General features: G+C 34.4%; 1 protein-coding gene across 3 annotated transcripts; it reads right to left on the reverse strand.

The window, feature by feature from the left end:
* On the reverse strand, positions 65 to 10893 carry LOC109349871 (homeobox-DDT domain protein RLT3-like). 3 transcript variants are annotated; one of them, XM_019590900.1, is made up of 17 exons: positions 10785 to 10893; positions 10328 to 10610; positions 8908 to 8966; positions 8596 to 8826; positions 8422 to 8499; positions 8124 to 8340; positions 7918 to 8018; positions 5866 to 5952; positions 5614 to 5745; positions 5313 to 5453; positions 4344 to 4466; positions 3666 to 4124; positions 3066 to 3458; positions 2077 to 2694; positions 1101 to 1205; positions 797 to 998; positions 65 to 475 (listed from the first exon to the last, which is right to left on the reverse strand). In XM_019590900.1, exons 2-16 carry the CDS (start codon positions 10584 to 10586, stop codon positions 801 to 803), a joined length of 3201 nt encoding a protein of 1066 aa, XP_019446445.1. In that variant the 5' UTR covers positions 10587 to 10610; positions 10785 to 10893; the 3' UTR covers positions 65 to 475; positions 797 to 800. The 3 variants fall into 3 exon arrangements, with proteins under 3 accessions (XP_019446445.1, XP_019446446.1, XP_019446444.1); XM_019590901.1 differs by having other exon boundaries at positions 8422 to 8486; positions 8598 to 8841; XM_019590899.1 differs by having other exon boundaries at positions 8596 to 8841; positions 10328 to 10608; positions 10784 to 10893.

Consider the following 13113-nt stretch of genomic DNA (forward strand, 5'->3'; position numbering starts at 1 on the left):
TAAAGCGGTTCAAAACTGAAAATTATACACCATTATGTTTTTTTCTATAAATGGCCCGAAACACTAATCCTCAACACAAATTATTATTTCATCAGTACAGACATCATTCTGCAAGATACAACGACAAAATTGATTTCTATATAGAAAACAGCATAAAACAACAAAAAAGGGTGGCCTCATAGCAAAAAACTCAAGTTGCCAATTATTTATCTAATCTAAAGCTGTACAATGCTCAACAAGAGTAACTGTATATACAAACTTTAAGAGGGAAAAAGGGTAGAAAATGTGACTTATTTTGACATGCAATGCCTCTGCCAAATTGTAGTCACTGAATCCAGAACCAAGTGGAGCCAATATATATTACTATGATCAAATCAAGGTGCAGAACAGGTAGTTCCATAATTTCAATTCCAAAAGTATGCTGCGTTTTACTTGTATAGACGTAAGTCGGCCAATCAGCATCCACCATGCTTACCTGAAAGAGAAAACATGCATATTGAAAATCTCAGCAACCGAAGAAAAAAACGTAAAAAATACTACATGATACCTCATAACACAGCAAAAATCCAACTGGAAGGTTGTATTCAAAGAGCAAGATGCAGGTTTAAAGGTGAATCTCTAAAAGATGCGAGTAAACATACAGTCTCGTTTCTAAAACAATAGTGCATGAATATCCAACAACATAATAACACTGCAACCAATTCTCATTTTCCAACTATACTAGCTTGAATAAGTATCCCATGCCATGTGATTATTACTTTTATTTTTTATACTTCAGGAATTCATTAGCTCTTACTGATTCAGTGCTTCTTCTGATGCTGATGTCGGACCAGGTAAGGAGCAATTATGATATCTAACTTCACTAACCACAGGGCAAGTGCAGATGATGTATGAGGCATAGATGCAAAAGATGAAATGATTTCTTCAACCACACCATCAGGAAAGTGGCATTGAAACAACCAGTCCTCATTGATAGCATCAACAAAATCAGTAAGGACCTATAAAAATTACAAGTTGGAAAGAAAATAAATGAAAGTCAAGGAAAATAAAACTCTCTTGTGATGGTAAATTCTATCAAACAGAAAGTTAAATAAAAAAACCTGAAAAAGCTCCACTAAAGTTGAGGTGCGTCTGAGCCGTTTGACCCATAACTTATGAGCAGACTTCCTCCAAGCACCCACCAGGGCATCTTCAGGCATAACAGACTGCACAAACAGGTGGAGTAGCATTAAAAGAATTAATATTTGGATACCCATATGCATAATAACATATATGGAAACAATTATAAATTATTAATTATCAATATAAAAAATTAAGAAAGTTGGAGAAGCAGAGGAAAAAATTGGACAAATATCACTGCAGTATAGATCTCTATTTTGCATCAGAAGTAACAAAAATTAACAAAATATCTGATATATTTTCCAAAGCAAAGATGCCATGTCCAAACAAAACCAAGTGGCAAGAAGAATGACATCTCAGTTTTCACACATAGTCTCGGTGTAACAGTAAAGTTGTTTGTCTTGTTACCTGGAGGTCATGGTTAAAATCCTGATAACGGCCTATTGGCTTGCAAAGGTAACATTGTGTACATCTACCCTCCCCAAATCCCACTAGGTGAGTGTCTGGTACATTGGGCCGCCCTTTTTAAGCCGACCCCACCTAGTGAGATTAAGGCTTGGTTGTTGATGTTTTCTATCTATCTCAACAAGACACTTGTGAACATTGCATTCCTACCCAAAAGTGACTTACAACAAAAATCAAAACCTTTTTCCCATTAGGTGCAGTTGGTTGCATAGAAGAATGACATTATTTCGTTCTATCAAAAAACTAAATCCACCAATAGGCCATTAGGTCTATGCATCCTCTCCCTCCAATTATGGGATTATCCTGGTCAACTCCTCTAATTGGAGTTTCTAATGATAATCTTATCAGAGTTCCAACCATCTTAAACACAATTCCAACATTTGTCCCTCCAAATGTACTACTCATACTTGCATTCATTTCTTGTAACCTGAATAAGATATCCATGCTAGCATGCATTGGATGAAATAAAAAATCAGATGAATCACAACTCACCTCAATATCATAAATTGCAGCTTTCAGTGATTGAATCTGTGATGACAATACTTTATGATTTGGAAATACACTGCTGTCTTCTTTCTCCCTGCATGTGGCTATGTGGATTGCATATCTTTCTTCTAGATCAAAATCAAGTTCAAATGTCAAATGGCAAATTTTGCAGTGTCTCTCGTCTCTCCAGTATAGATCGTGACAACTCTTACATCTGGCTAGAGAGTCAAGATACGACCTTCTACCATATTTAACAACATTGAGATCTAAATAAAAGGAACTCCAAATCCAAGAATCATATTGTTGCATGCAGAGCCATTTTTGCACTTTCTCCTCTCCCTTCTTTCCAGCTGCAATTACCACAGCCCCAGTTGAAGGCAAAGAGTCTTCGGCAGTCTCAGTCATGTTCAGATTGTCTACATCAGATATAGGAGAGAAACTGTCTTCTGTGATTATATCCAGCTCAGATTGATCAGAATGTGACATACACCTCATTCCAGTACTATTAACCTTAATCCTAGACATAGATCTGCATAGAGATGCTTGTCGTCTCTCCAAAGATTCAATAAGAAGAGCCTCCCGTTTCCCCCGATCATCTAGAACTGATACCAAGGCACACAAGGCCTGCACACAGGTTAAACATATGCAACTGATCATTAGCACTGAAATAGCAATGCATACAACACACACTAAACTAATAAATTCTCCCTGTCCTAAAAAGATTGTAAATTTTTCCAAAAAATATAGTCCCAAATAAAGTTATGATAATGAATAAAAAAACTTAATGGACTACGATACATTAAAAGCATGTTCCCTTGTTTCTTTCAACTTTTCAAAGCTTTACCATCTTTTGGGGATGAGGGAGTAAATGCTTAGTCAGTTAGTCAAAAATATTCTCAAATACATAGCTAAAATGTATACTATAATAGAAAATAAATGTCAATTTTGAAGCAGATCTACAGATAAATAAAAAATATAAAAAAAAACATATTTACCTCTTCAGTATCAATCACCTCCCAGTGGCCATCTTCAGAAGATTCAAAGTAAACCCTTCTATGGCCAGGATCATCTGCATTACAAGGGCCCAAAAAAAGCCAGTATCTATTGTACCTACGATCAGATCCCAAAAACACTGATTGAATGGGGTGTGAATCAGTTGAATCTATTCCCTTCTCAGAGGAACCCTCATGATTATGGACATTTGAGATTAATGATGAGGAATCTACTGGATTGGGATGAAAAATAGAATGTGCTTCTTTAGCACATTGCATTTGTGCAGTCTGGTTCCAAACTGGCCTGGGGTTCTTTACTACTGATCTCTTTATTTTTGCTCCTGAACCACGTAATTGGATGCTAGAACTGCGATCAGCTGTAATTTTCATTTTATCCTGTAAAGATATCATTTAGAACTTCAATGGATCAGGTCAGTCTACAACATTACATTTTAGTGTATGTTTTGGAGTTTGAAATTACAGGCATTTTACGGGGGTATCCAAGGCATGTTACTTATATGGATTCAAATTTTGTTTCGATTTGAGAGGGGGAGACAATCCAAGGCATAAATATAACATTTGCCAAGATATTCAATATTTTACCTTCACCCTGATGCTGGATCCAGATGAAAGAAGATCAGTTAGAGCCACCAATGCATTCAATTTTTCTTCAATGTTCAAATCTGAATACTCACTTTCCATAAGTCCTAACAGCCACACTTCCCCTGGATGGCTCTCATCAATTTCATTGTAAACTTTCAGCATATTGTTTTTAATTTTGTGACTGTTTGCACACTTCAGTTTTCTTATATTGGTGATTCTTAAATCATTTTCAAAATCATCACCACTGCTACAAGTATCACTGTCATTGAGTTCATCATCAACACTCCCAGAGCCCTCCATATCTGACTCCAATTCATCATTCTCCTTTGTAACAGTGCTCATTCGCAACCGATATGCTGATGATGAGATCTTTTCAAATAAAGTAACATCACTAGAAAGTGTCGAGCATATTAAGGACTCCAGCTCATCTGTTGTTCTGACAAGGTTTAGTTCTGCAATCTTCATAATATCAAAACATGGTTCAATTTCATTACTACTATAGAGAAATATTATACTAAAAAATGAATCCAATACAAACAACCATTTAACTTTTAAGATAATTTAAAATCGGCAACAGTTAATTAACATCCAACTTATGCTTTTCTCTTCTGATGACACTTCCTTTTTAAATTGGCAAAGTTCTAAATTTGAACCATCATACAAAATACAATTAGTTACCTGCATTGACTTCGATAGCTCAGATACTTTGCATCCAATGTTTCCTCGCTCTAACAAGATCTTAAACAACTCACCCTTCAAGGTTGCAGGACGTAAGCCATAGTTTACAAAAAGATTCAGTTCCTATAAAACAAAGCGTATGACTACAAATTAAAATCAAATACAAGCACTTACTGAAAGACTTGGACTGACAACTAAAAATCCTATTGAAATTTGAGAATGGAACAGAACAAACCACATAAATAATTAACAAAACCTCCTCCAGCATCTCTGGCCATTAATGATTTTGCACAGTAGAAATGATGAATATTTGTTTGTGTTACTACTGATTAACTACAGGTGATTGCAAACGATAAATTACACTGCCGCATTTTACTTTATTGGATAAAGATACATCACCGCGTTTAATTTCCAATGAATGCTGGCTTAAATTATTGGTAGGACAGAAAAGTGCCACATCATTAACAGTTTCTTAAACAAGTGGTAGTGGCACCGCATGGTTCATTGGTAAAGAACTTTTTACAATGCTCAGAACTAAATCCAAAAAGAGAAATTGGCAAAGGTTACCCACTACTCGGTACTCAAATTCCTTGGAGCCCTGTTTATCGTGTATTGGATAGTAAATCGTAGAAAGGAACGTTTAGGGGAAATACTTGTTTGCAAGGCCAAAGAGACATTTTCTCTCCCTCTTTGTGAAATGTGAAAGTGTGGATTGTAGAGGGACAGAAGCTTTTAACATTTTAACCAAAGCATTCTATAACTAAACATATATCCCATGAATAGCCAGCAGTTCTATAAAATAAAAGATCCAGATACTATTTTACCAGAACATCTGCCAAAGCAGATGAGCACCATTTACAACATAACATTAGGCAGATTTTACAAAAATATATTCTAATGACCAAAAGCCACACGAAGGTTTGATCTTATACACAAAACATACACATATATAAACTTTGTTCCAAATACCTTGTTAAGGGTCTCCCTCCGTAAGGCACCTTGCTTTGAACCAAATCCAGAAGCAACTAGCACTTGACGGAGTATTTCAATCCAAGTAAGAGAATTAAGAGATTTTCTCCAGAAATTCAAGGAATATTCTTGACTTTCGACCTGCCAAAAAATCATTATCAAATTAAACATGTAAAGAATTGGTACTTATCATGTAAATCATTATCAGCAAAGACAGAAAAATGTTAGTCAGTCATTCCATATAATAGACAAAGAGCATTTTACAAGTTACAACCTCTCAAAATGAGGTAAGGAAACTCACCGAGTGAACCAGTGCAAGAAAGTTGCATGACTTATTTAAATGGGGTGAAAACCCATTAGTAAGCTCCATTTCAATGTCAGATAGAAGAACCATAAGAAGGGCCACATGAATCTTTCCAAGTAACATTGAGTACTGAAAGGCACATGCAATAAGTAGATGCATTTTGACCGTTAGTTACAATTTGATACGACTCCCATAAAGATTAAACTCAAATGACAAAATAAACATAAATCAGAGACAACATATTATTACCTTATCATGAAATGCTTGAACAAACTCATCAAGAGTGAAGGGGCATGTATCAACAACTATAGCATAAGTATATAGGAAATGAAAAACCTGCCAAAATAGAGTTAGTTCTATGCCAATTTAAGGTCATTTGCTATTATAAATAGTTTCAAAAGAATAAGAATGAAGCAAGATAGTAGCTCTAGTAAAGTAAGGCTTGTTAGAATATATGAAAGTATCTCATAATATCTAAAACTATCTTATTTAGAATATCTAGAGGATACTTACAATAGAGAGAGTATCTCATATCATGATAATTAGATCATAGATTTGTTTAGAGTATATTAGAAGATCTCTTAGGATTATGATTACTTTATTTTATAGTTTATGATTTGTTTCCTTATTTAATTATAAGACTAGTATTAGTATAAATAGGGGTTACTATCATGTCTTCGGTATCACATAATCACATTATCACTCACAATAGTATCAATAAAATTACTATTTTGAGCATTCCTTTTTCACCTTCCATATTTAAGCCCTATAATTTCAATGAGGCTTATCAATGATTGTTCATGCTAATCAATGAAGAAACTCTTTATCTCCTAAGTCATAACAAACAATGTCAGCAGGGCAACAAATAAGATCTAACCTAGAGTGGTAGTATACTACCTATGGGAAGAGGAATATTAATAATTCATCCAAGCTGAGTAGCTTGAATTAGGAAGAACTTCAGTTACTTTAACATTATCACAACTTCATGCATTTATCCCATGTTCCAATTTCATAAGCATAAATGAAGCGGAAAAAAGAAGGAAGAATGTGGACCTTCTACTCATAGGTTCCTTTGTTATAGCAGGAAGGATTCATAAGAGGAAGAGAACTAGTCATGGTCTCACAGGGCAGAAGCAAGTACAGTAACAGGTAGAGAGCAAAACTCCTCTAATCACATGGAGGGTTCAAAGCTCCCAACCATAAAGGTTTCCAGGCTCGGTTAATTTTTAATAGCAGATGGAAAAGGCACCATGACAATCCTGAAAGTGGATTTCCTCATCCTCCCTTCTTTAAAATCAATGCCTTGTCATCTTTTGGAGTGTTTTACTTTTAATCATGTGTTTAATTCTAACAACACATTTCCAGCATCTTTCACAGATAAGCTACAATGGTGGTGTAATGTTCTCAATTTCTCTTTGTTTCGACTTCACTCAAAACAGCCACAGATCTGAAGTTCTCGTATGTTTTCATAGCATCCACTTATTAGCATAATCTGGCTCATCAGATTTATCGATGGCTATTCTGGAACTTTCAAAAGGGGGCAGAGAATGGGATATTGATAGGATGGTAGAGTTATAAGACAAACCTTCACTAGGTTCAACGCAAAGTTTAAGCTCTCATCTTTTTTTTACTCTTTTTGAGATATAAGACAACGGGCCATACAATAATAGACCTTCCCCCAAATTAATCACTATACTAACCTCAAGAAAAAAATATGTTATGATGAAGATTTAACAAGAAGAAATAAAGGTTATTCAATGATGAGTACATTTGTTTGAAAAACTAATGTTTGTAGTTCAAGGTATAGACTATCAGGACTTTTCATTTACTACTAGTGTTTATTGAATTTTACACTTATCTCTAATAAGGTAACCTTCCTTCCTCCATTAGTTGACATACAACCTTCCAAAAACTCTGGGGATTTTGGGCCTGCTGTATATGCCATTGATGAATGACAATTCAAATAAAAAGAATTCAACTACTAGTAAATAAAAAAATTATATTATAGAGGATAAATTCGAGTAGGCGAGTATAGAAACACAAATGCACAGAAAGCACAGTAGATATGTACATAAAGAAAAGGCAAAATGTTTCTCCCACACCACCTTTTAGGGTGTAGTTGGAGTAGGAAAGAGAAAGATAGGAAGAGATATGATTGGTGATGTAATGGGGAAGGAAGAAAGATGGAGGGTGAGTAAGAAGTGTAGGATAAAAGAGTGTAGGAATGTCATTACTCAGATAAAAAACATGTGCATTCACCAAATCAGATATTCTGAGTCATAAGTGATTGGTTATATGCACCTTAAATAATTTCTTCACAATTTCTGGAGAGGAGTCCCAAGGTTGCAAACAGATAGGTTTCTTCATCTTGACAGTATCTGGGGGGAATTTAACTAGCACATCTGTAAAAGCCGCGAGCAATTGTTGATTGGTGATAATCAGAACATTTCAGCTTCACGCAGATAACATATAATATTAGTGATACTTATTGTTCCTTCCAAAATTACCTTTACAAAGTGAGCAGCCAAGTATTCCACTGGTAGCAAGATGATCAGAACACATAAGCAGGTCAGACCCAGCCTGTAAATCTATCATCTCTAGCTCTTCATCATCAATTAGCGTCGAAATCCAATCAACTCTCTCTGTAGATATTGCACTATCCAAAGCAAGATCACATTTTTCCTTCGGTAGATGGATTTCTCTCACATATTGGCTAGATTCCTCCTGCCAGATAAGAGCACCTCATAAACTTGCCAAAAGATCATCAAACATTAACCACAAAAATGCAAACTCATCTTTATTTACCACTCTTCTTTGAATGGCGAAATTCCTCTTATCCTGTAATTTATTTTTCTTATTCAGCATTTTACCTTTTCGCATTCCCTGTTATGAATAAAAATGACCATCAAGATCTATTGTCATTAACGAAAAGGCACACACATAAATGTACATGGGGAAAACAAAGTAACACTAACTTACACTCATGGTTACTGTTTTCCGAGAGCTCTTTTTATCACATACTGGTTTATGTAGAATAGAATTTGAGGTTAGACGAACTTCCTGGTCGACCAAACCATATCCAATTGGAAGGTCCCTAGCATCAGGATTTGTTGCCATCCAGACTGTCATCAAACCCTTGCCAACACCATGCTTCTTCACAGGTGCTTCCATGTTACAATCAGGATGACTCACTATTGCACTCTTGTAAACCTGAGGAAAGAGAACCTGAGACAAATGCAAGGGAGTGAAAAAAGAAACATCGGAAAACTTTCTCGGGATACCAAATGTTACCTTCTTCCTTTTAGTGGGTTTTTGGTTTTCTGGACAAGCAGGAGTATAATCTTTGGGCCCTGAGCAATCAATAACAAAATTGACAAAATAAGGCCAGTTATAAAAGTTAAAAAGGTTACTTGATAAGAAAATTAAAGGTATAGTTAATAGAATAGAAATAGGTTATAGGTAAAATAAAAACAATCATTTGCTAGGAACTAAAGCACGTAGAAAGGAATGAAAATGAAGTGCCCATTTTTAGCACTCAATTTCCAATTAAGCTCAAATAAATTATTTTCATGCATAAAAATAGAGAAATTTGTAGTAATAGATAATCAGAACACAATAAATACCTAGTATGACTTCATATTTTCTTAGAAATATTATGCCAAGTTGTGAAGCTGGAATAATGAATATTAAAATAAATACTCCACTCCATCTTCACTCCCAGCAAACAAAGAAATGACATTTATTACCAAATGGAGGCCAAGTCATCTGATACAATGTTCTTTTCTATACAGAGAGTCATATTCCATCTATACCCTATCATTCATACCCAAATCATTACCTACTTTATGATCATTCTGTTCTATTTTAGCTCACAATGAGTAAGAACATACATAATATGACTTGTAAAAAAGATTTAAATAAGAATATCACCATTAGATTTATGAAGTATAAGCTCACTCTACCTTTACTATGTAATACAAGGTATAAGCTCATTCTACATTTACTATGTTATACAAAGACCTTGGTAATTGACTAGAGCAGTTGTTAGCATAGGTTTCGTACACTCTTAAACTTCAACAATAATCAAGTGTAATCTACTCTAAATATTAAGTAATAATTTTATGCTTCAAACTAAACACTGCAGTTTCAAATTACCAAATAGAGGGTATCTATTTCATTAATCCTACATTCTTATCTAAATTACTGTACAACATGTCAAAAGGCACAACACTCTTCACTTACTTCGGCAAAATACAATGAATCTAGCCCTGCTCACCATTCATCGCCAAGTGGAACTACCTTGTATTCCTACATCCATAGTTCAACGTATAGTAGATAGTTGGTTCATAGTGATTATATACCAAAACAGTTTTTCTTTCAAAAACATTATTTCGGATTTAATCTGATATGATTGGCAAACAAGATTAAATTATAAAAAACATTTTTATGTGGATAAAAACAGTTTTCATGCTTATTAATAAAATTACTAATATGTATAAACAACTTTTACCGCTGTTATTTCGTTGAAATGTACTGTATAAAAAATCACTTATAATCTAAGCATCCAACGTAAAACTAGTTCTATTATAATCAATTATGAATATAATTAATCATCGAACTAACCGATTTTTCGTAACTAATCCAAACACACTCATAATCTAATCTAATAAATTACTCAGAATCTAAAGAGAAAAATAAACAAAAAACGCACCAGACGGAAGAAAGTCAAAATCGTGACCAAGAGCAGGACCATCATTACGAAAAACGTTGTTTGCAATATAATCTTCTGTTAATAACTCTTCCTGAAAACCGTTACGTTTTTTACTCTTTCCAGAATACGAAGAAGTTGCATTAACAACAACATTCATCTCTTTCTGTAAATGTTTCTTCCTAATAGCAGCAACTGTCACTAAGCTTTTTCCGCCATGAGATGGAAATTGCTTACACGTTGTTCCATTTCCTCTCTCCATAGTTCTATGCTTCCATCAAACTCTGAAAAAACATTGCATCTCAGAGTAATTCAATTAAGATGATAGAAATTAAGTACTATTGGCGATCAAACACGGAAATTACATCAGTGATTGAAGTAGAAAACACTGAAAATTATGAAAATGGAAAATCGAGAAGTGTTGAGTTAATGTTAGAGAATAGTGAATGAGAAATGAACCTGAATTAGTGAGGTGTGTGTGCATGAAATGGAATGAGAAATGAAGCAGAGGATAATATGATATGAAAGTGTTAGAAATAGGGTTTTGGGTTTTAAGGTAATGAAATATGGATTCCCATTTTCTAGCAAAAATAATTTACAACCTAACCAACATGTCATACAACCGTCATTTTTGTTGGGCTTGATTTCAGCCCATGGTTCATACTTGGTTTTCAAGTTTTCCATTGTTTGTAAACAAACTTTAAATGATTTTTTTTTATAAAGATGAGTCCACTTACTTTATATCTTAGTCATTCATTCGAAGAAAATTTAATGATTTAGATTTATCCACTATTTCAAACCATTAGATTTTTCTATAATGAATTACTACTATATTATGGAGTAACTTTTTTTCACTTACTTTTGGAGTACGTGAATTCATTTCCTTTCTATAATAGTATAAATCACTAATTGTTTGTTTCCTTTAAATATATAACAGCTAATAGTGGGTAGAGAGGAGTCAAATTTAAGTTGGCTCTTCATACCTTAGCTTGATAATGAATGATTTTTTTGTACTATTAAAGGTATCTTTTATTTTATGGGTAAGAAATTAATCTCTTTCGTGATATATGGTTGTCGCTTCCAATAAATATCACTCTCAGGAATCAAATATTTGACATTTTGATATTTCTAAGAGATAATGAATGGTTTGACTAAAACACGACAATGTATTATATTTTCAACTCGAACTTAGATCGATTAAAGTTCATGAATTGTTTAATTGTGATTGAGATCCAAGGGTGGACTCTCTAATGTGGCTCATAGTAATGTGTTTGTGCAACTCGAATTAGGATATATTATGTCTCATCATGCATGACCTCACGAGAACTCGATTTCCAGAGTTTTTGGGTGATGCAAGCAAGAAATGGCCAAGGATCATTTTAATAAATCTTATTTAGATAGTCATATATTAAGAATGAGTGTTTAGTGGTTGGATATTATATGCTTAGTTAGCACTTTAAAGAGAGACTTGATGTAGGAATTTATATAGTAAATTATGTAATAGTCCCCCAACCATATGAATCCTTCATGGTTATGAATTAGTATCTATGTGAGTAGAGATGTCAAGTATTTAGATCTCATGTTCCTGATGAGGATCTATGACCTCCCAACTATTGTGTTCCACTGTTTGTGAGCATCATACTACTTGGGGTGAATGGTGTGAGATGTGATGTTTTATTGATAACGTTTCATTCAAGGTTGAAGTTTTCCTTAGAAGTATGAGATTATCCATGTGAAAATTTCCTTAAGTGATTTTGGTATCCAACAAGTTGATCTCGTCTTCGTGTCAACGAACTTGAAAATAAAACAAACTTGGCATGAGAAGGCCAAGTCGAGGATCTTGGTCAGACATTTTTTCTCCACATTAAGGTTCTTGTTGCCTTGCCAACCTTGTTGGGGTGATAATTGACCATGGTAGCCTTTGCCACAAAATAGAAGTTGCATTTTATCGTTGTTGGTATATGTGGCCCTTTTATGGAAGGTCGCACCCTTAATGTGTAGGTAAAACTAATTTAAGTAGATAAAAATTACTTTTTAATCAAAAGTTATACATTTTGAAAAGAGTTTTTAGTTTGAAACTCAACTAGTATCTTTTCACTTTGAAAATATTGGTCACCATCGTCACGACCATACTCTCATAACATAATGTTAATGACAATTGTACTTGCATGCTATGCAACATTATTTGTTACAACTTTTGCATTAACCTAAATTGTGTGTATCATTTGCTTATTGTTGATTGTTCCATCTCGGTCAACTGGGTACCTCACCCATCTGGGGTGAGATTTTTTCCGACCAACCAAAGGCCGAACAAGAACAGCTTGGAACTTGCGTCACCCCCAAGTAAGCATCATAATTGACTCTGACACTACATTTAATACATCTCTAACAAGGCACTGCCACACCACATGCAGATCCAGCTTGTCTCTCTGCTGTATGGTAAGGACAGATCTATAATACGACGAGGACATGCCTATTATACGCCTACTATGCCTACTATATGTCACAATCAACCATTATATAAATGACACGTCATCCATCTCAATTACTATAAATACGGGGTGTCCCCTTACACAAAATATTCATTTTCACTCATTCATCACTAACCACTTATTGCTAGTATTTATTCTCATTATTCCTTACTCCATCTCTCTCATATTTATTCTCTTACACTTCTTCTAAGTCTCATATTAACTTGATTGTCAGAGAACTTTTCCAAGTACCTCTCTCATCGGCTTCAAGCTTCAACCAACCATATTCTAAGAGAAGATCATTCCAATCGGGCTTCC

This window comes from Lupinus angustifolius, chromosome LG06, assembly GCF_001865875.1.
Source record: "Lupinus angustifolius cultivar Tanjil chromosome LG06, LupAngTanjil_v1.0, whole genome shotgun sequence".
In the NCBI taxonomy this organism is placed as follows: Eukaryota; Viridiplantae; Streptophyta; class Magnoliopsida; order Fabales; family Fabaceae; genus Lupinus; species Lupinus angustifolius.

Bases quoted from the DNA above. Each gene is read 5' to 3' on its own strand.
- LOC109349871 (XM_019590899.1), bottom strand. From the start codon at position 10,586: ATGGAGAGAGGAAATGGAACAACGTGTAAGCAATTTCCATCTCATGGC. The intron at 8,842-8,907 runs GTAACATTTGGT...CATTTGTCTCAG, and splicing joins AACCCACTAAAAGGAAGAAG to GTTCTCTTTCCTCAGGTTTA. The intron at 5,454-5,613 runs GTGAGTTTCCTT...ATTTTTTGGCAG, and splicing joins TTCTTGCACTGGTTCACTCG to GTCGAAAGTCAAGAATATTC.